Raw genomic sequence first — 17862 nt, 5'->3', positions numbered from 1 at the left:
CGTGATTATCATATTATCGGAGCGGAGCCAGCGTTCCGTTTTCGACCAGCGCAGCCCGCCCCCGCGGCGGCGGCAGCGGCGGCGGTGGAGGCGGCCGCCGGTCCCTGCCGGGGATCGGCGTGAGAGGCGGTGACGGCGCGGCGGCCGTGGCTGGCACGGCCGGGGGGAGGGGAGAGGGAGGGGAGGGGATCTCCAGCCGGCGGTGGGGGATGCTGCGGTCGGGCGACCTTTCACTGCTGGGTGCCCGCTGCCAGGCTCCGTCCAGCGCCTCCGTCAGCGGTCAGTCGAGCCGCGACCGCCTCAGCTCGCGCACGTCCACCGACGGCCCGCCATGACGCCGCTTCGGCTAGGTCAGTATTGGAGACGCGTGTCAGCTGACCGCCGCCTGGCCAGCCATGTGACGGTCGGCTGGGAGTGCCGACAGCCCTTGCCGACCCGCGCAGCCGCCAGTCAGGCTTGCGGAGTTGCTTCTCAACACCAATCTGCAGTCTGTACTCATGACTTCTTTCCAACGTACAGAAGGAGGTTCACAGCATATTTTATATGCTGTGAACATACATATTATTACATATCGCCTGTTTCCGTTATATGTCTTTCGTAGTGTGAGAAAAGGTGGCGAATGTTTTACCAATCGGCGTGCAACTCAATGAGTCACTTTCCTCGTTTGAGTGTAAATGACGTAAATGTGTAAATGACATACATGCAAGAATCGATTTCACTAATATTTTGCGTGATACATTGGTTTTAAGCGTTGCTGTAAAAAAAAACACTTGATAGGACGGCCGATTTGTCCATTTGTTATATACATATACATATACATACACAATTGCTGATGCTACTCAAATAATGGCATGCTGCTCCGAAATGTTTACAGAATATCGGCAGAGAATATGAAAGCAGGACCTATGACTCTTCGACCCATGATTGTTTCGCTTTTATCCTCGTGGACAAGCCGTCTGTGGTACCTCTTGGAGGAAACTGATCCGATCATGCTGTGTTAGGTCATTACGCTGGATAACGCTCCGCTGGATTGATTTGTGTGACCAATCCATGCGTCAACTTGCGCATAATTTCCCGCTGATTTAGGTGAGTGAATATCAAGTCACAGCTTAGTGTCTGTTTAACTATGCATAACGCCTATAGATTACAATGGGCTTGTGAGGTTGAAGCCATCTGCACGCCAGATTTTTATCAATGTCAAATAATCAACTAATTATGATACATTTTTAATGTTATTCACAATGTGACGGGTAACGTGTCAGGCGGTGGTCCGATTCGTTTGATGGCAATATAACCAATATAGGGTGGACTCAGATCTCGTCAGGAGTATGGGGCATGCCCCTCCCCCTTGGGCCACACAGAAGCTTTTGTTTCACCGAACAGGCCTACAAAAGGGCACCAAACTATCGTATTGAAGGGGCACCAAAACCCTTATTTCAAAAACACAATGTCTATTTTCAAGATGTACAAATCCATGGGCACCACAAAAGCCCCCAAATTCCATTTTCGAGAGCCAGTACATTCCTGCGACACCACAATGTCTGTGAACACCACTTGTCCCTTGGTGAAATCCTAGATCGACCCATTGGGCAAATGGGCGCCAAAGCCATCATTATGGGGCACCATGTGGGACCCAAAACCTTTATTCTCAAGGTGCACAAGATTCCAGCGGCATAACGATGTTGTGCCTTTCTCCCTGCCGAAATCCTGGAGCGGAAATTCCTTGGATAAGGGTCAACAAAGCTTCACTTTTGAACACTATAATCTTGTTTGCAAGAAGCAATAATCCATAAGGAAAAAGCAACAAGCAATAAGGATTCAGATGGGAGGTCACGGGGTCATGTCCCCTCTCTCTTGGGCCATCCATGCTGTTGCGATATCCATCCATGCCATACCCCGAAGGGGCACCCGAGTGGCAAGGTGAAGGAGCACCAAAGCCTGCATTTCGCAGCAACGCAACCTTTACCTTGAATACGCATTAAATTCTAGGGGCATCCCAAAGGACCCATATTTTTTTTTTAGAAACACCAGATTACAGCGCACACCCCAATTTATGTGCCCCTCTCCCTATCCTGACCAAATCGTGGATCACCCGCTCGGCGACGGGACGCCGAACACCTTTATTTCCGAAGATCACTTATATTTTCAAAAGGCATCCAACTCCAGAGCGTCACGAAGAGTCCCAAAACCTCCCCTTTCTAGAGACGGCAAATTCCAGGGGGCACCGCAACGCCCCTGCTTATCCTCGGTCGAAAATCCATCAAGACCTTTGTGATATGTTACGCGGCACGAAGGTTTTGGTTACAGATATGACAGTTATTTGCATTTTATATCCTTCAAAGAGATGCAAGTTGGAACGATATTCAAGGAAGATTACGGGAACTTCGTGTAACGTGAATAACGTGGCGAACGTGCACAATGGACCGCCACAAGAAACATCATTGCGATTGGCTGAGATAATTGCATGTGCCGTTTTGAGAGATTGGGAGGCTAAACGTCATTTAACCAGTCGGGATGGAGATGAGTTGCCACATCCGTTAGCCTTTTTCTTGAAATTCGACATGTTTAACACATGCAAGCCTCTTATGGTTAAAGTTTGCGTTTGTTAGCACGAGCCGGGTCAGCACGCCTCCTCTATTCTGGCCATTTGACCGTGAGTCGATGGTAGGCACGCCTCATCTGTTCTGGCCATTTGACCGTGAGTCGATGGTAGGCTTGTTCTTCCTGCAGACGTTCCTCACGTTCATATGCCTGATGTTCATATGTAATGCACAATGTTTCCCAAGTATGTTGGCCTGCTTTGAGTACACTGAAGCTGGCACCAGTGCGGGTAACAGCTAAAGCTTGCCGGCCCCAGGCCGGTGCCGATTGCCTACGCACATAGGCTTCAATCCATGCACAAGCATCGCGTCGTTAGAAAACATCGCATGTCTAAGTTTCAACCCCTCCTGAAATACGAATGAAACGCAACTCCGCGTCACATGTCATTCAGCTAATGGCGTATCATCAAAGATGGTCCCTCACCTCTCGTTGCAGACGGTGCAAAGTATGAAATGCTTAGACGCACGCAATGCTTAATTCGTAGCTGCGTGATGCGAAAAACACCACCCATTGGGCTTGCATCGTGGGAACATTAATTACACATTGAAGGTATAAGATTAGCTTTCACTTAACAACATTTCGTGAATGTTTTTTATTAGCGCTTTGTATCTTGAATAAAGGCTTGCAAATGCTGCCCAATAGCAGGGTTGCATGCGCAGGCACATTACAAGCAGGCACAAACACCACTCACCAGTAGATCAGGTACTAGTCATTACGTGCGCTTCACAAACAAATCAACGACCATATTCAATATCGACCTGTTCCAGACTGTCCAGGCGCCACGGAAAACACTTGCGTGCATCATGACAATCACGCCCGCACAAAGCCACACCGGCAGATGTAGAAGGTGGCTACCAAATGTGTAGAACTATATGGACATCTTTAGACGTCATCAATGCATTCACACCGATGGAGATTTTCTGCAATCTGCGGAACAAGGTTTACGAGAGATAAACTGCGCCCCGTACGATCATCATTCAGGTCGTGTCCTCCTTGCATGGAAAAGCATATATCACGCAGGCTTTTGCTCGGCATGATCGTACAACACCACACAAACAGCCTTTGAATGATGTCTTTGTTATGACGTGAGCGTCGAGGAGCCCGGGGCAAGTGGACGTTATGTCGCTGTGCTGGAGGTCTTCTCCACAAAACCAGCAGTGAATTGTATTTCGTATCTTGGCTATTATGTCGTTCAGCCACTTGATAAGCGCGCGTGAAGATCGGTATCGCGAGATAGGCCCGGCCTTCGCCTCTTCGTTGGCCACGTGGCAGGTGGTGGAACATCCCCGATGTCTGTTGCACGTTCGAACATGCATCAACCCTTGCACAACTCGCCGACATTAAGCATGCACTCCATGCCCGCCCATCCCATTCAAAGACATGCTTCTTTACTTAAGATGCATCGACATATAGTAGGGGACGACAGAAAGCGTTTGTTGGCTGCCGGGAGCCAGCAGCGCCGCACCATCCCTGACCGGGCATTACCCAAGCCCGGCAAACATGCGTGCCTCGCCCGCGTCTGCCGGCTTCCCAGGCCGTTTTTGTCGGCCGCCGCTCCTCGCATGTGGGCCCCAGCCTTCCATTCCCCACCTCACTGGTCAGCGACAAACACCGGCGCACAAAAACGACCGGACGCGGCTGGCCCGTCCATAACGGCACCGGCGACACTCCCCCGCGACCCGGGTCAAGGTCGTCGCTCCCGGCATTCACCGCAGACCTGCCGCGCGTGAGAACGCCTTCACGTGGCCCGCGGTCGCATTCTGCGGTTAATGGTACCTGGTAGATCACTTAGCGGAGAGAGGACCTCTGCTCTGTTCCTCACGTGAGACGTGCGAGCGACTCCCGCGCGGAGTACACTTATCCGCCCCGTTTCTCCAACTGGCCACGCGCGCGACACTTATCATCAACTGGCCACGCGCGCGACACTTATCATCAACTGGCCACGCGCGCGACACTTATCAAATCTGACTGGAACGACGCACAGGCAACAAAGTCGTAAGACGGGTACTTTGAGGAAAGCACACCCGCCGTTATTTCCCTATTCTCGCCTTATGCTGCATTCTGGCGGTGCCCCGTACGTCGGGTGCAGACTACATGTACCGGCCAGGAGTGAGCTTGATGCCGGCTGGTGGACGCACGTCCGAGCATCGAGCGCATGCAGCACACGTGTCCCTGTGCGAACCAAGTCGAGGTGGATGGGCACACAGGTGCATGTAGCTTTACTTCATCATTATCCACTCTCCTTCATCCCATATCTCTGAAATGGTCATTACGGGACGAAAGGGCTCTATCGCAATCTAAAATAAAAAAGCGAGAGGCGGCTTTAAACATAAAAAGTTTAAACATGATGCATGCCTTTGGCGTATCACACTGGATCAACATGACGAGTTTTTGGACGCGGCATACTTTAAACAGCTTCTTGCCTCTATCGTGACCAGTGCTCTGTATGTCTTAAGACATCAGTGTTAATGCATCATGACTGCCGCCCTGCGCAGCATAGTGCCAGTAAAAGTATGTGGACCGTCACGACTTTTAGACTTCATAATGCGCGGCCAGGTGCCTGACCGTAGTGGGGCGCGTGTGATGAGCAAGGCAAAACGCATCAAAACATCACGGAAGTTGCGTCCATCCGGCGCGACCTCACAATGAAGCTCTTGGCACCCGACACAGCGGCGACTGTCGGCTACCATCCGGTGCGACCTCACAATGGAGCTCGTGACACCCGACACGGCGGCGACTGTCGGCTGCCATCCGGCGAAAGGCTGCGGCGAGGCGGCGTAAGCCTGGCACGCCTGAGGGCCCACAACAATGCCGACCACTCTGATACCATCGGTGCGCCGAGCTGCTCGCGAGGGGAACGTCGCGCGCATCCACGGCCTTTGGTGGCCGACGCACGTTTCTTACGCGAGAGTAAGACGTGAGAGTGCCCGGGCACGAGGTGGTCATTAAATCGTTTTGCAATGATCGTTTGCGCCTTTGTGCGCGAGACTCGCACGCGTGGCTCTCAGGTTTCCACATTGCAAACTCTTCAATGTTGGTCTTTTTGTTTTTGTTCTTGTCTTATGGTAGGTCATAAATGATAGGAAACAAGATGACGAAGGTAAACTAGCATGCAGGTTTGATGTTTAGTGCATGTTTACATTACTGCAAGTGAATATGTGAGTAAATATAGCATAAATGAACCATAAAGCCAGAAGCGTGGCTTTATTATATAGGCGTGGGAACGGGGGGGGGAGGGGGGTATGGCCCACCCATCCTCCGGGAGTACTGAGCATTGACCCTACGGCCATGCATGGAAAGAAATGTTTTAGCATCTCAGTTTCCGAAACGATCCTCCGCCTATTCAGAAAGCTGCTGCTTTTTCTGATTGGTTGCATTATTCGTTTATCATATATTCATAAAGCGATAATAAGTTCTGATAACATTACACGCACCCCGAACGGGGTCAACATTACTTAAGTGTGTGCATTAACCTATTGTCATTTTTTCATCTGGGAGATGCTCCTAACGAGACCGCGGGTATGTGTGTAGGTATGTACATGGTATCAATGAACGTCTGTAAACAAAAGGGGAAGTGACGTTCATTGATATCATGTAAATGAAACTGCCATATATTTTTCCACAAGGTCTTAAGTCGAGTACTGCAAAATGCTCCCTTTGACCGGTTTCATTTCCTGTTTTCAGCTGCCGTTGTGCTGCTGTGTGCTTTTGTCACTGGCCAGGAGGAGCTGAAGTATGCAAAGGACTTCGAGAAGCCCTTCAGGGTGGTGGCCAACCTGATCGTCGACAAGAATTTCTTCCTGCTGCGCGAGCTCACTGCTGAGGAGCAGGAGACGGGCCAGGTCGATCTGGCGGACCCGTTCGACGAGAAGAACCGTAAGGTCACCACACCAGCGCCCACCACCGCCGCTCCTACAACCACACCGGCGCCAACGACCAAGGCACCAGCCCGGTTCTCTTTCCAGGACTTCGCAGGACTGTTGCCGCCGCCGCCCGCGGCCCCGGCCAGGGCGTCCGCGGGTGCCGCCACCGGGCGTCCGGGCGGTGGTCGCCGCCCGGGCGGCCGCTTCCCTCCCAGGACCCCGGCGCCGGCAGCGGTCGATGACGCGCAGCTAGAGCTCGCCACCACGGAGGCCCCCGTCAGGCGCGGCGGCTCACGCAGGAAGGTGGTGCGCGGGCCGGCGCGGCCTGGAAGCCGGCGGCGTGTCACCGCCGCGCCCACCACCGAGGCCCCGACCACCGAGGCCCCGGCCAGAGAGGCCCCGGCCACCACCGAGGCGGCGCCAGCGCCCGCCAGCCCCCCGCGTCGCTCTGGCAACCGGCGGCGCAAGCCCGTGGTGAACCGCCGGGTAGTCGGCACCGTCGCTCCCCCCGCACCACCCACACCCCCCGCACCCGCACCCGCCGCGCCCGCACCCGCCGCGCCGGAGGTCCGGCCGGCCTCGCGGCGCCGCGTCACTGCCGGGGCCGCGGCGCCGACCACGCCGGCGCTGCAAGAGCCGCCGCTGTCGCCGGTAGCCTCAGTGCGGCGCATCCCGGCCACCTCCAACCGGCGGCCGCAGGCGCAGGACACCCGCGAGAACGAGATCAACGCCCTGCACCGCCGCCTGCCCGGCGGCTCCAAGACCGTGCTGAAGGATATGCCGCCCTCGACGTTCAGGTCAGTGCGGGGTCACGGACCTCACCGGTGTCGTGGACTGACGTGGTACGGTGCTTGTGACGGAGGCAACGTCTTCTGTTTTTATATTAATGTTCCAAGCCAGGGATCGTTCGGGCTCAGGTGCACATGACTAGTCTGTAGGTAGTGAGGCGTTGGCGGCTCTTAATGAGATTCGACTTTTTTATTGGATTTGTGACGAATCAAGCGGGAACTCAGATCCCAAATAGAGGCTTTTAAAGCCGCTAAATTATAAGGGAACTGGATATCGCCTCGGACAAAATTCTGCCAGGATGACCGGCGCCGTCCTGCCCCCCCCCCCCCCCACACCTGCGAAGGGTCCGACGCAAGCACAATAGTTACTGAGCCGTGGCGTGTGAGATAGCGCGAAATGTTGCGTTACGCATAACGTAATACGAAGAAAGCAATACTTCGTTTCTCGGACCTCGATGCGGTCATCAAGTAAAGCGCCTATCGTGCTTATTTTGAAATGTATCTATATGAGTCTTACGGACTTCCGAAGGCGTTCAAATCTTGCTCTACGATTTTTTCTAGAGAACAAATGGCATGCCAACACTTAAACTCTTTAATGCCCTGGTCAACAGCACCGCGCTGGTCGAAATATCGCAAGGTGAGATCAGGCTGCCTGCTGTACGGAGCACCTGGCAGATTTTTTAGCGGAAGTATTCTAGTGTTTCGGAATGTGCACGTCGCGAGGTCAAAATATTTGTATAAAGTATTACGAGTCACAAGATATTTGACGTGTCGAATTCAGAAACCTAGCTTCCACATGTCACCTTTTAGTTGCATCATGTCATTTTCCACATAGCTCATGGTTGGGCTGCACCGTGCAGCCTGTTTGGAAGTTTGGTAAAATGTTTTGGGATGAGGGCAAGGTTTCCGTACTTTGGTTCATTATGTGTTGCATTATGCAGATGCATGACGCTTTAAAGGAATGGTGGGGTCCCTTAGACTGCATCTGCAATTGAAGCAGAAGCAATTGAACTCCTTTAAGATGGTGGAGGTGGGACTTCATTTGGGCTTCGATTGATACTCTGGCGTGAACATGTTAGTTTCAACTTGAGGATAAAAGCAGATGGCAGAAGTTTGTAGGTGATAAGCGCGCATGACTTCAGTTCGTTGCACAACAGTTAGTCATGTAAAAGTTCGTGAAGGACGAACGTTTGTACTGGACGAATCTCCGTGGTGCTCAAGTTTGCATTGCGCAAACGTTTGCACAGGACACAAGATTGTCGAGGACAAAAGTTCGTCGTACTGAAGTTCTTATAAGGCAAAAGTCCGTCATGCTTAAGATTGCATTGCCTAATTTCTTTGAGGGAAAATAATTGCCCGGGACAAACTACTGTCTGTGACAAAGTTTCGTTGGAAAGAACTTATCAAGGGCAAAAGTGTTCACATGGTGGCGAACGCTTCATTTTGAAAAGCTTGCACCTTTGTGCTGTCAAAAAGAGCAGCGAACAACATATCGAGGTTATGGGAGCTGATAAGAGGCTGCTGAGATCGGCTCCAGTTCAGTAAGGTAAACTGGTGGAAACACAAACTACGTCACTCTTCCAACGGCGACAAGCATTTAGGCCTACGCAAAGTTTCGGGGAGCTTCAAAGCGTCAGCACATGTAACAATCTGCCTAAATTGCATCCAACTTCAGGTATTTATGCTACTTTTTGCAAAGGTTTTATTTCGTGTACAAATCGTGTCAAATGCACGTAGCAAAACAAGCTTTTGCCTTAGATAACCTTTCCTCCGACAAATCTTTACCCACACCAATTACCGCGCGACGAATTATTCTCCTCTAAATGCTTGTCTGACGAAGTCTTGCCTGAAAACCACTAATCCCACGGGGAAAAATGTCCAAAGTAGATTACGTCTGTGATATGAAACGTACCAGGATTTGAGGCAGTCGTTTGTGACAAACCACGCGCTTTCCCACTTCTTATTGCATGGTGTCTACGCTGCCATCGCTACACTTTCACACTGGGCCGCTACAAGGTGCACTGTCTGCACGTTTGTGCCCGCACGTGCGGTGCACGCGCGCAGAGTCGGGCCCGTTTCGTCAAGGTCGCTGGCAGTAGACCGCCGGCTGGGGCTATCCCGATGCGCCGCAGATGCAGAGGTACACCGACCACGTGACCCCACGTGCACACCGCTCGCCGCTGGACGCCTCAGTATGCAGGCAGCCGAGCTGACCGGCCAGTCCGACCGTTCCTTCGCCACGCTCCCCGCGGGCTGTCGGTGACCGGCGCTCCTCAGTATGCAGGCAGCCGAGCTGACCGGCCAGTCCGACCGCTCCTTCGCCACGCTCCCCGCGGGCTGTCGGTGACCGGCGCTGGGATGGGCCGGTGCAGGGCGTGGGAGGACGGCGAGTCACCCTGCTGACCTGTGCGGGGTAGACGCGGGGCACGAAACACCACGGGACGCGGCGCTGACTCAGCGCCGTCGACTTCCGGTTCAGAGTCGGTCACTCGGAGTCCAACTGCACCTGAGTCACGCGCCAAGGTGGCCGTCCGGATTAATGGGATTGGAGATATTTCTGCAGCGCTGGGCGGGGCTGGTGGCAGTTTCGTTAGTCCGTTGCCTCATTGTCGACCCGACTTGCATGGTACGGTATGGCTACACAAGGCGCCAAACGGGCGCTCAGCAGCTATGCAACGAGGCACAAAAGAGAAAGCTGAGCTGTCGAATATGATGAAGCCACTTTCACTGGACCCCACGTGAACGAGCTGATGGCTTACTAGTTACGCACAGCTTTTCTAACAGGCTTGAAGGTAATTGTCTAGCGAACCGTCAGCTTTGCAGAATATCCCACTTGATGCGGTTGCGAAACGGCCATGTGATCACAAAGCCCTAAGTGTGGCCTCCCTAGCTTAAGTTTTGACACATTATGGCTAGTGCATGGCCGGCTGAATTGACGTTGGTAGCGGTGGTAAGTGTTGCGGGCGGTGGTTAAGTGCATCCGGACGATAGGAATACAATGGGCTGACAGTTGGTACTTGACCAATTCACGATCGGGGTTCATAAACTGAGAGAGATCCACTGGCAAGTGGGCCATTATCGATCCATGCCACATGTTTTCAACAGTGACTCAACAGTTTCAAAGCTTTTAAAGTTTTTTCAGGGTTACAATTCTCAGATCAGTTTCGTCCAAACCGTAACAATGAAGCCGGCATCACTGATTCAGCGTAATACGGTATCACCCAGGCGGCATCACTGAGTCAGTGGCATTTCCACCGGACGTCGCAGCTGACGGCCTCGCTCCTGTAACAAATCGCGATCCTCGTGACACAACGCAAACCCCGGTAGCTGACTTCCAGGAAAGCTGGCCGGCTCGGCAGCGCCCCATGCGCCGTAACCTTCAGAGGCCCCCTGCCCACCGGCGGCGGCCCGCGCCACTGCTGCGGCCAATGGCCCATCTGTGCACGGCTGGAGGAGTCGAGCCCCCCCCACCGTCGGTGGCTGTCAGCAGCCACGGCGGCCATGCGTGCCCCGAGCCGAGACACGTGCCTCGGGCCCAGCCGCTTACCGTCGGTGGCTGTCAGCAGCCACGGCGGCGATGAGTACCCCGAGCCGAGACACGTGCCTCGGGTGTCACGTGTTGGAATTGTAAGTTAGGCAAAGCCGGCGGCCGGCGCCAGCCAAACCAGTTGACTCGCCCTGCCTGCCGCCTGAGCTGGGGTGTGGAGCCGGTATGGCCGCTCCTGTGGGATCAGCTGCACGAGAGGTCCTCCGGTGCCGAGACGCGTTGTCTGAGCTGGCTGATCAAGTCCTCTGTTTATGAAACTTTGAAGGTGGGAAAGACTTGCAGCGGGAATAACGATCTGAGTTTACTAATATCGAAGAAAATACCGCCGCCGGCTGTGCCTTCTCACATGGTTTGCCCTGATGTCAGATATACACGGTAGAAAACTTCATTCAGTTATGTTTTCTTCTGAATGCGTGGTTTGTCAGTTATGCGCGGTGTGCCATCAGTGACTGCATTTTGCATTATAATAGGGACCTCTGAACGCATTCAAGTAATGACGTAGTAACTGAACCATACCCACAAAGTTTAATACCTTTAGTGTTACGGACATTAGCTACACAAACTTTAGTGACCTTTATGTTCATTGGAAGCAGTCCCCAAGATGCCAGATTACAGTAATAAACGGAAGTACATTTATGCAAGTTCCCTTGCTAGCTCATGTTTTGCAATTTCATTTTGGAGCTCAGGTGTGGCACTTGTTCGCCGAGCCTCGCCAAGCAGGCACAACGGTCCCAGCTACTGCTCGCCCGAGCCGCGATCGGGAACTGATTTTGAACCATACGGTCGTTGTAACTGAAAGCTCCATAGACGACAGACGTGAACCGCAGGCAAGTTGTCCCGGTTGAGTAGCGCTGCGTTTCGCCACATTCGGGCCACATGACAAAGATGAGGAGGTGCCATTGTCTGAGATGGATCGGACGGCGAACGGATTAATGAACCGAACTTCTGATGTTTGTCATGTGGGATTCACAATGCCACCGGTCTAACTCACACGCAGACGCATCGGCTTCCATCGGCAATGCGATGGCGTAAGAGGCAACGGAATTTTCTTTGTTTCGATGGTATTGGTATGCGTCAACCGCGGGCTCAGACGTGAATGGGCATTGATCTTGTTTGAGTTGTGTTCGCAGTTTGCCGTCAACTACCTGAAAATAATTTGTTTTGAAGGCAGAACCATCCCGCCTGCTCATACATCACACACTAACTGGTCACATGGCTGTGCGGGGCACGGACGTTGGCGCTACCACGCCAGTAACTTCTGGCCCGAACCGACTCGCCCCGCGGAGCTAAACACCGGACTGCCGGACGCGCCGCCGGCGGCCCGACTGATGATTGCTGGTCCGGCGAGCTGGCCGCCGGACCACCGGACCACCGGACCACCGGACCGCTGGACCACCGGACCGCCGGACCGCCGGACCACCGGACCACCGGACCACCGGACCGTCAGACCGCTGGACAGACAGACCACGGACCGGGCGCCCGTGACGAACCTGGCACTCCAAGGCCCCATGCGCGGCATAAGTATCGTGTGGACGTGGCCTTAACTGATGCCGAGTGTGCTGCCAACACGAGCTTGGGAAATACGTCGCTGATTATCTATCGTCTATCCGTGCCGATGTGTCTCATCGCCCACCAATGTCTTTGTCGCGTCAGAAGTGAGGCAATTTCTATTCGCTTCGCGGCGTCAAATTTATTGGCTGTGGTGGCAATGCCTAGCCGTGTCGCCACCAATCCTCGATGAAATCGAAGCCACGATCGCCAGTCATCGATGGGTGACTGCGTGCTTCTTCGATTTCCCTACGCAGAAATGCTTAGCGTGGCGCATGGTGTCGTAAGCTGGTCATGACGGATAGTCGGTGGTGTGATGAAACGCTCGCTGCACGGGTATCAGGCGACTGACGTTTCCGTCGTCCTTTACAGCTGCAAGGACCGGCCGTACGGCTACTACGCTGACATCCAGGCTGACTGTCAGGTCTTCCACATCTGCACGCCGGTCGTCCACGCGGACGGCTTCGAGCAGAACCTCAAACACAGGTTCGCCGCAGGAATAGCTGCGACGCGGCAGAAAATGCTGCGACCATTTGTAGACCCGCGATGAATGGCATGTCTGTTGGCTAGCGATCGATGACGAGTCTTGTTTTACGACTACCGGGCGTTTCAGAAGAAAATAGTCACATTCCCGTAAGTGGATGGGGCAATGGCGATGATAATCACGGGAGAGTCACGTACTGTCGCCCGACCTTCACCTCCTCGCTGTCCGGTAATGCAGGGGTCGACTGGCCATATGCATACATTTGCATAACCTATCCACCGGCACACGTGCTTCATGGCTTTAAGCCTCACAGTGTGTCGCAACGATGACTACGTGTGGACAATGCACAACATCATCAGTTAAACTCCGCTATGTCATACACGCAGACGCAGCCAGCGGAATGAAAGTGGCCTGTCCCTGAAACGTCGTGTGTTGGAAAGCAAAGTGGGCTATTGTCATTCTATGAACACTGAGTCAGACAAATTTCTTCGCTCTATCTCATGCACTGTGGAAAACAATGGCTGCTTTCGCGAGAAGCTCAAGCCGTTTCCAGCTATTCGATGCATCTTTATCTTCAACTGCTCTTGACGGGAACGAAATCCCTGTCACGTACACTGGTCAGTTTGTTCACCGCTTTGCGTGCTGGCTTCCTCTGACCTTGCCTGTGGTGCCGGCAGCCTCTTCTGTAACAACGGCACGCGGTTCGACCAGCGCACGCTCACCTGCCGGGAGGAGACGCTGGCGCTGCCATGTGACCGCTCCGAGAGCTACTATGCCAGTGTCAAGTACTTCGAGAAGTTCAACATCTTCGACCGCATGCGCGCTGAAGACGAGAAGAAGCGAAGGAGGCTCAACAACCGCCTGGAGACGCTGGACGATGTCGAGGCCCTGGAAGCGCAGCTTGGCCAGTAGCTGGACCCAAAACGCACCACATCGATTCGTGCTGCGAACGTGAGCGTGCTTTTGGTGTGTGTTGATTATGTTAAGTGCTCGGCTGAGTCGCCTTCCTTGCCATGAAAGGAATGGACGTCTTTGTGAATATTTTGTGGTGATGATTGGTCTGTTGCACGGTGTTGCATGCGTCCTTCCGAGGAATGTTAAAGGAATGTGCTCTATGGGTTCACTATGTAAAACGATGCTGGTACCTTGAGGCGTCAATGGATGACCAGCTGTGGCCCTAGTGACGAATGTTGTTTGCTATATGTTGCCCGGAAAGTGAACAAACATCCTTGCCAAAACCTTGTTAAAAGTCTACCTGGTAGAGCTAGAAATACTGATTCAGCCCCATCGCCTATTCGTGCGATGCATTGGGCTCGATGACGTTTATTGCATCGTGTTGGTTAGCCTTCTCCTGAAGCACATCTTTAATATATTGCCTTCGAATTATGTAAAGATTTGTCATTCAGTTTGCCACATTTGATGCATCTTTGGCACCGGAGAAAGCAGCTCTGAAATATGTTTACACAGAGCAATCGCCTGCGAGTGTCTCGTGTTGTGATGACGTTTATTGCCGAACACAGTGTCCAGCTCCTGCGCATCCATGTTTTTGGCACACATAATGCCAAGATGTGGGAGAAAGTCGTCGTGAGTGAAGTCCAAACCACTGATGCTGGTGCAATAAAAACTAAATTTAGCTACATTGCTGATGGTGCTGGTGAGAATGGACGCTCTGCGAGTGTGCTTACAGCCCAGAACGATAGCACGCAGGAAAATAGTCAAGTTTAAAAACGGAGTGGGAGCGTTTCTTCTAGGGCTCTTTAGGCACCGTCTAACCAAAAAGATTGAGCCCAATTCAGTATCTTTTCAAAAATAGTTCGCAACCTCGTACCGTGGTAAAACTCCTTTGATGTGGTATATTTCGACCCATTGCATAACGCCAATTTATCCAGATATTCAACCACCTATGCAGCCGCCAACACTTGCTTTAAATCTTTCATGATCTCATAGAAAAATTCAGACGTTATTTAAGTAGCATTTCTTCTTTGATTTGCTCCATTAAAACATGCCTTAGCCACGCGCCGATAGCTTGGGCACTAAGACATGCCTCAACCAACCCAAGCCAAGGCTGTTAGTTAAAAACCTTGGCTATGACCAAGCTTCCGCTAACATTTTGGCCAAAGATTGACCCTCGAGCTTAAGCTCAGCTACTTGGCATCACCATCCGCACAAACTGTTGCATCCAATGGGAATCGATACGAGAGAGCAGGGTACGTAACTTTGGGCCTGGATCCAGTGGATCTGAACGTCGATTGGGAGCTAATTGGCTTGAGAGCAAGTGGAAAGAAAACCGTGCACAGGCCATAGCCATGCATGTGCCTAGATGACGAAGTCCCGCTTCAGCGCCTAAGCTGCCCCGGGCATTCGGCGCCGTCCCTGAAAAAACGTACTCCATTTCATCAGGTTGTCCTGAAATATTATTTGGATGGTAAGAAACGTGCATACCGCAGTTTACGCAGTATCCCATACCGTCAGAAGCACACCTTCGGGATGCTTAAGCGGACTGCATGGACTTTACAAGCACATATTCCTAAACTGCTTATTTCAAGCGAAATGGTCACACGCGGTGAAAGCTTACTCAAGGTCAGCGTCTACTACGGGATCCACGCCTCTCCGAATAATGCCGTGGCTCCCAACGAAACATCAAATTGGTTGCCAATCATGACTCACAACGCTGAAATTAAACGGAGGCACTTTGATGGTCGACCATTCATAAGGACCCGGTGCTGGTGGAGACACGCACCCGTGTCGACATTCTGGAGGGAATTTGGGGTCATTGGCGCCTCCGGAGGGAGGTTCGAATCTCATCATTCATGTCGTAACTCCACGGATGATTCGGCTGATAACGTTGTGTAGTTGGAAAAGCGACAGAAAGACCTGATGCAACATGTGCACGCAGGCTGGTCGTGGCTGCAAAGCATCTCTAACTTCCAAGCAGTTCCTCTCCCGACAGGCGTTTTGATGCGCATCACTGGGTCTGTGTGTTCGGCCCACGCGAGTTCTTCACACATGCACCAATGTCACGGAGGATGCCGTGACTTTCGCGTGCGCCGGCAAGAGCGCGACTCACAAACACACTCGTGGCACGTGAGACGAGATGGGATGAGGGATAGAGTGGTGGGGTGGCTGCCCCGTTGGTTTAGTCCTCACAAGATGTGTCTTCATATGGTCCTCTCCCGAAGACGACTGATCAGGTCTTGCTTTGTGCACATCTGCCTTCTCCCACGGCTGGCGAAGTCTAAATGCCAGATTCCAGGCCAATATTGTTTCGCTGGACAGACTCAAGCGTGTTACACATGCTATCGACACGCGCTCTCTGCAATAGTTGTGTGTATTTTGTTCACATCGGGCTTGACACAAATCTCTCTTCAGGACTAGGATGACCAGAATATCTTGCAACTTACATTCCACGTATATTTAAGAGACTTAGCGCCTGTAAACAGCCACAAATGGCCAAGCCCAAACCCGCTGGGCACTCAGACGGCGTAACCGCGGCGTCAATCTCCGCCGCCCTCCTGCAGCGGCCGGAGATAGAGCCTCTGGTCGGCAGCGCAGAACGGTGACCTGCAGTGCCGAGGTCCATGCACGTGCCGCTTGGCCACCAGCACGCTGGACGCCTGCGGCGATGGGTTGGGGAAGGACTGCGGCAGCCCCTCGGGCGGCAGGTCCGGCAGCGGCGCCGCCGGCTCCGGTCCCACCCGCATGCACGTCTTGCTCTGCAGTGTGTCGCAGCAGCAGCTGGCGCAGACGCACGCGTTGCCCATGTGCATGATGTAGAGGGCGGACTTGGGTGTGTGGTTTTTTCGTCTTATTGTTTGCCTGGAATTAATGTATCTTGTCACTCATGCAATTTTCAATATGTACTGGACTGTGTGGGTAACCGTCACTTGTAAACTAATTCAAGTAAGCCATTAAGACATCGGTCATACCTGTGAATTATGACCGAGCCGAAACCGGAATTTGTAAAGGGAAACTCTACATCTTGCTTTGGCTTGTAAGCTGTCGTCGGACCAAACTATATGAGAAGATTCCTAATTAAGGCTCGCAATAATTTCGATGACTGAAATTTCTATCGTAGCTATTTAACATACCACTCACAAATTTTCGTCTAAATCTACACGATATGTTATAACATACCTTACGCGCCGCCTTCCTCCTGATGATTTTTTCAACAGCATGTCCACGTGCCAATGTCATGTACAGCGTTTTTGCTCGAAGAAATGCCTGTGCATGTTCGCATGGTTTTAAGTGTTCTTTTGGAGTTGGTAATTTTTGACATGGTGGACCGACCCGTTAGTGAGATGTACCATCTGGTGTGCAATGCATCTGTTTGTTCCATGCTAGGACACCAAACAACTTAATGCAATTATTAACAAGACACCCCCACCTCTATGTTCACAATTAGAAAGGCAGCCTCCCCCTGATCTGGTCGAAAGGTTGGTGAATGACAGTTCGACGACCAATGTCCGTTTCGATTTCGGTATCCGTTCGGGAAAAACTGGAGGCTCGAAGTTACGTATCAAGCGGTTGGTTGCAATGAAATGTTCACAAACAACATGCGGCTGCATGAAGAATTGCCAGCCAATTATGGGACCGTATTTTAAGTGCCCAATCCCGTTCCTCTCCAGTAATCCTGTGCTAAGCCCGTGGATTCGTGGATTAGGAGTTAACGAAAAACTCGTCACCACTTTTGATTTGCTCGCGCTAGATGCGAGCTACTACTCATTGAGATCACAACAAAATTATAACAATAAAAGCATCGTAGTCCATTTACCGCAGGCAAACCAGTATAGGATGTACCGAGTTTATTTTTCGTGACCACGGCTTAGCCACTGCGGTTTTTTGCGGGGTGGAAGCTGCTGCACGATAAAAAACATTTTCGTAATGTCGCCGACGTGATGCTTTAAACGAATGTTCTACATTTGCATGGGTGCTGAACTGAGGTAAGATTTTTCAAGATAACTCCTTACAATTCAAGGTCATGTTTTTATATCTTAAATCCTCTCAGCCGTGCGCAAGCTTGTGCAGGCTATT

At 52.3% G+C, this 17862-nt stretch overlaps 1 protein-coding gene across 1 annotated transcript; it reads left to right on the top strand.

Moving 5' to 3' along the window:
• Positions 1-277: 277 nt before the first annotated feature.
• Positions 278-14468, top strand: LOC119114834 (vegetative cell wall protein gp1). The gene is made up of 4 exons (XM_037238884.1): positions 278-350; positions 6286-7261; positions 12720-12833; positions 13509-14468. Exons 1-4 carry the CDS (start codon positions 332-334, stop codon positions 13741-13743), a joined length of 1344 nt encoding a protein of 447 aa, XP_037094779.1. The 5' UTR covers positions 278-331; the 3' UTR covers positions 13744-14468.
• The last annotated feature ends 3394 nt before the right edge of the window (positions 14469-17862 follow it).

This window comes from Pollicipes pollicipes, unplaced genomic scaffold, assembly GCF_011947565.3.
Source record: "Pollicipes pollicipes isolate AB1234 unplaced genomic scaffold, Ppol_2.1 Scaffold_3087;HRSCAF=3621_pilon_pilon_pilon, whole genome shotgun sequence".
Classification (NCBI taxonomy): Eukaryota; Metazoa; Arthropoda; class Thecostraca; order Pollicipedomorpha; family Pollicipedidae; genus Pollicipes; species Pollicipes pollicipes.
The sequence above is the reverse complement of the archived record's forward strand: the minus strand, read 5'-3'. Positions and strand labels throughout refer to the sequence as shown.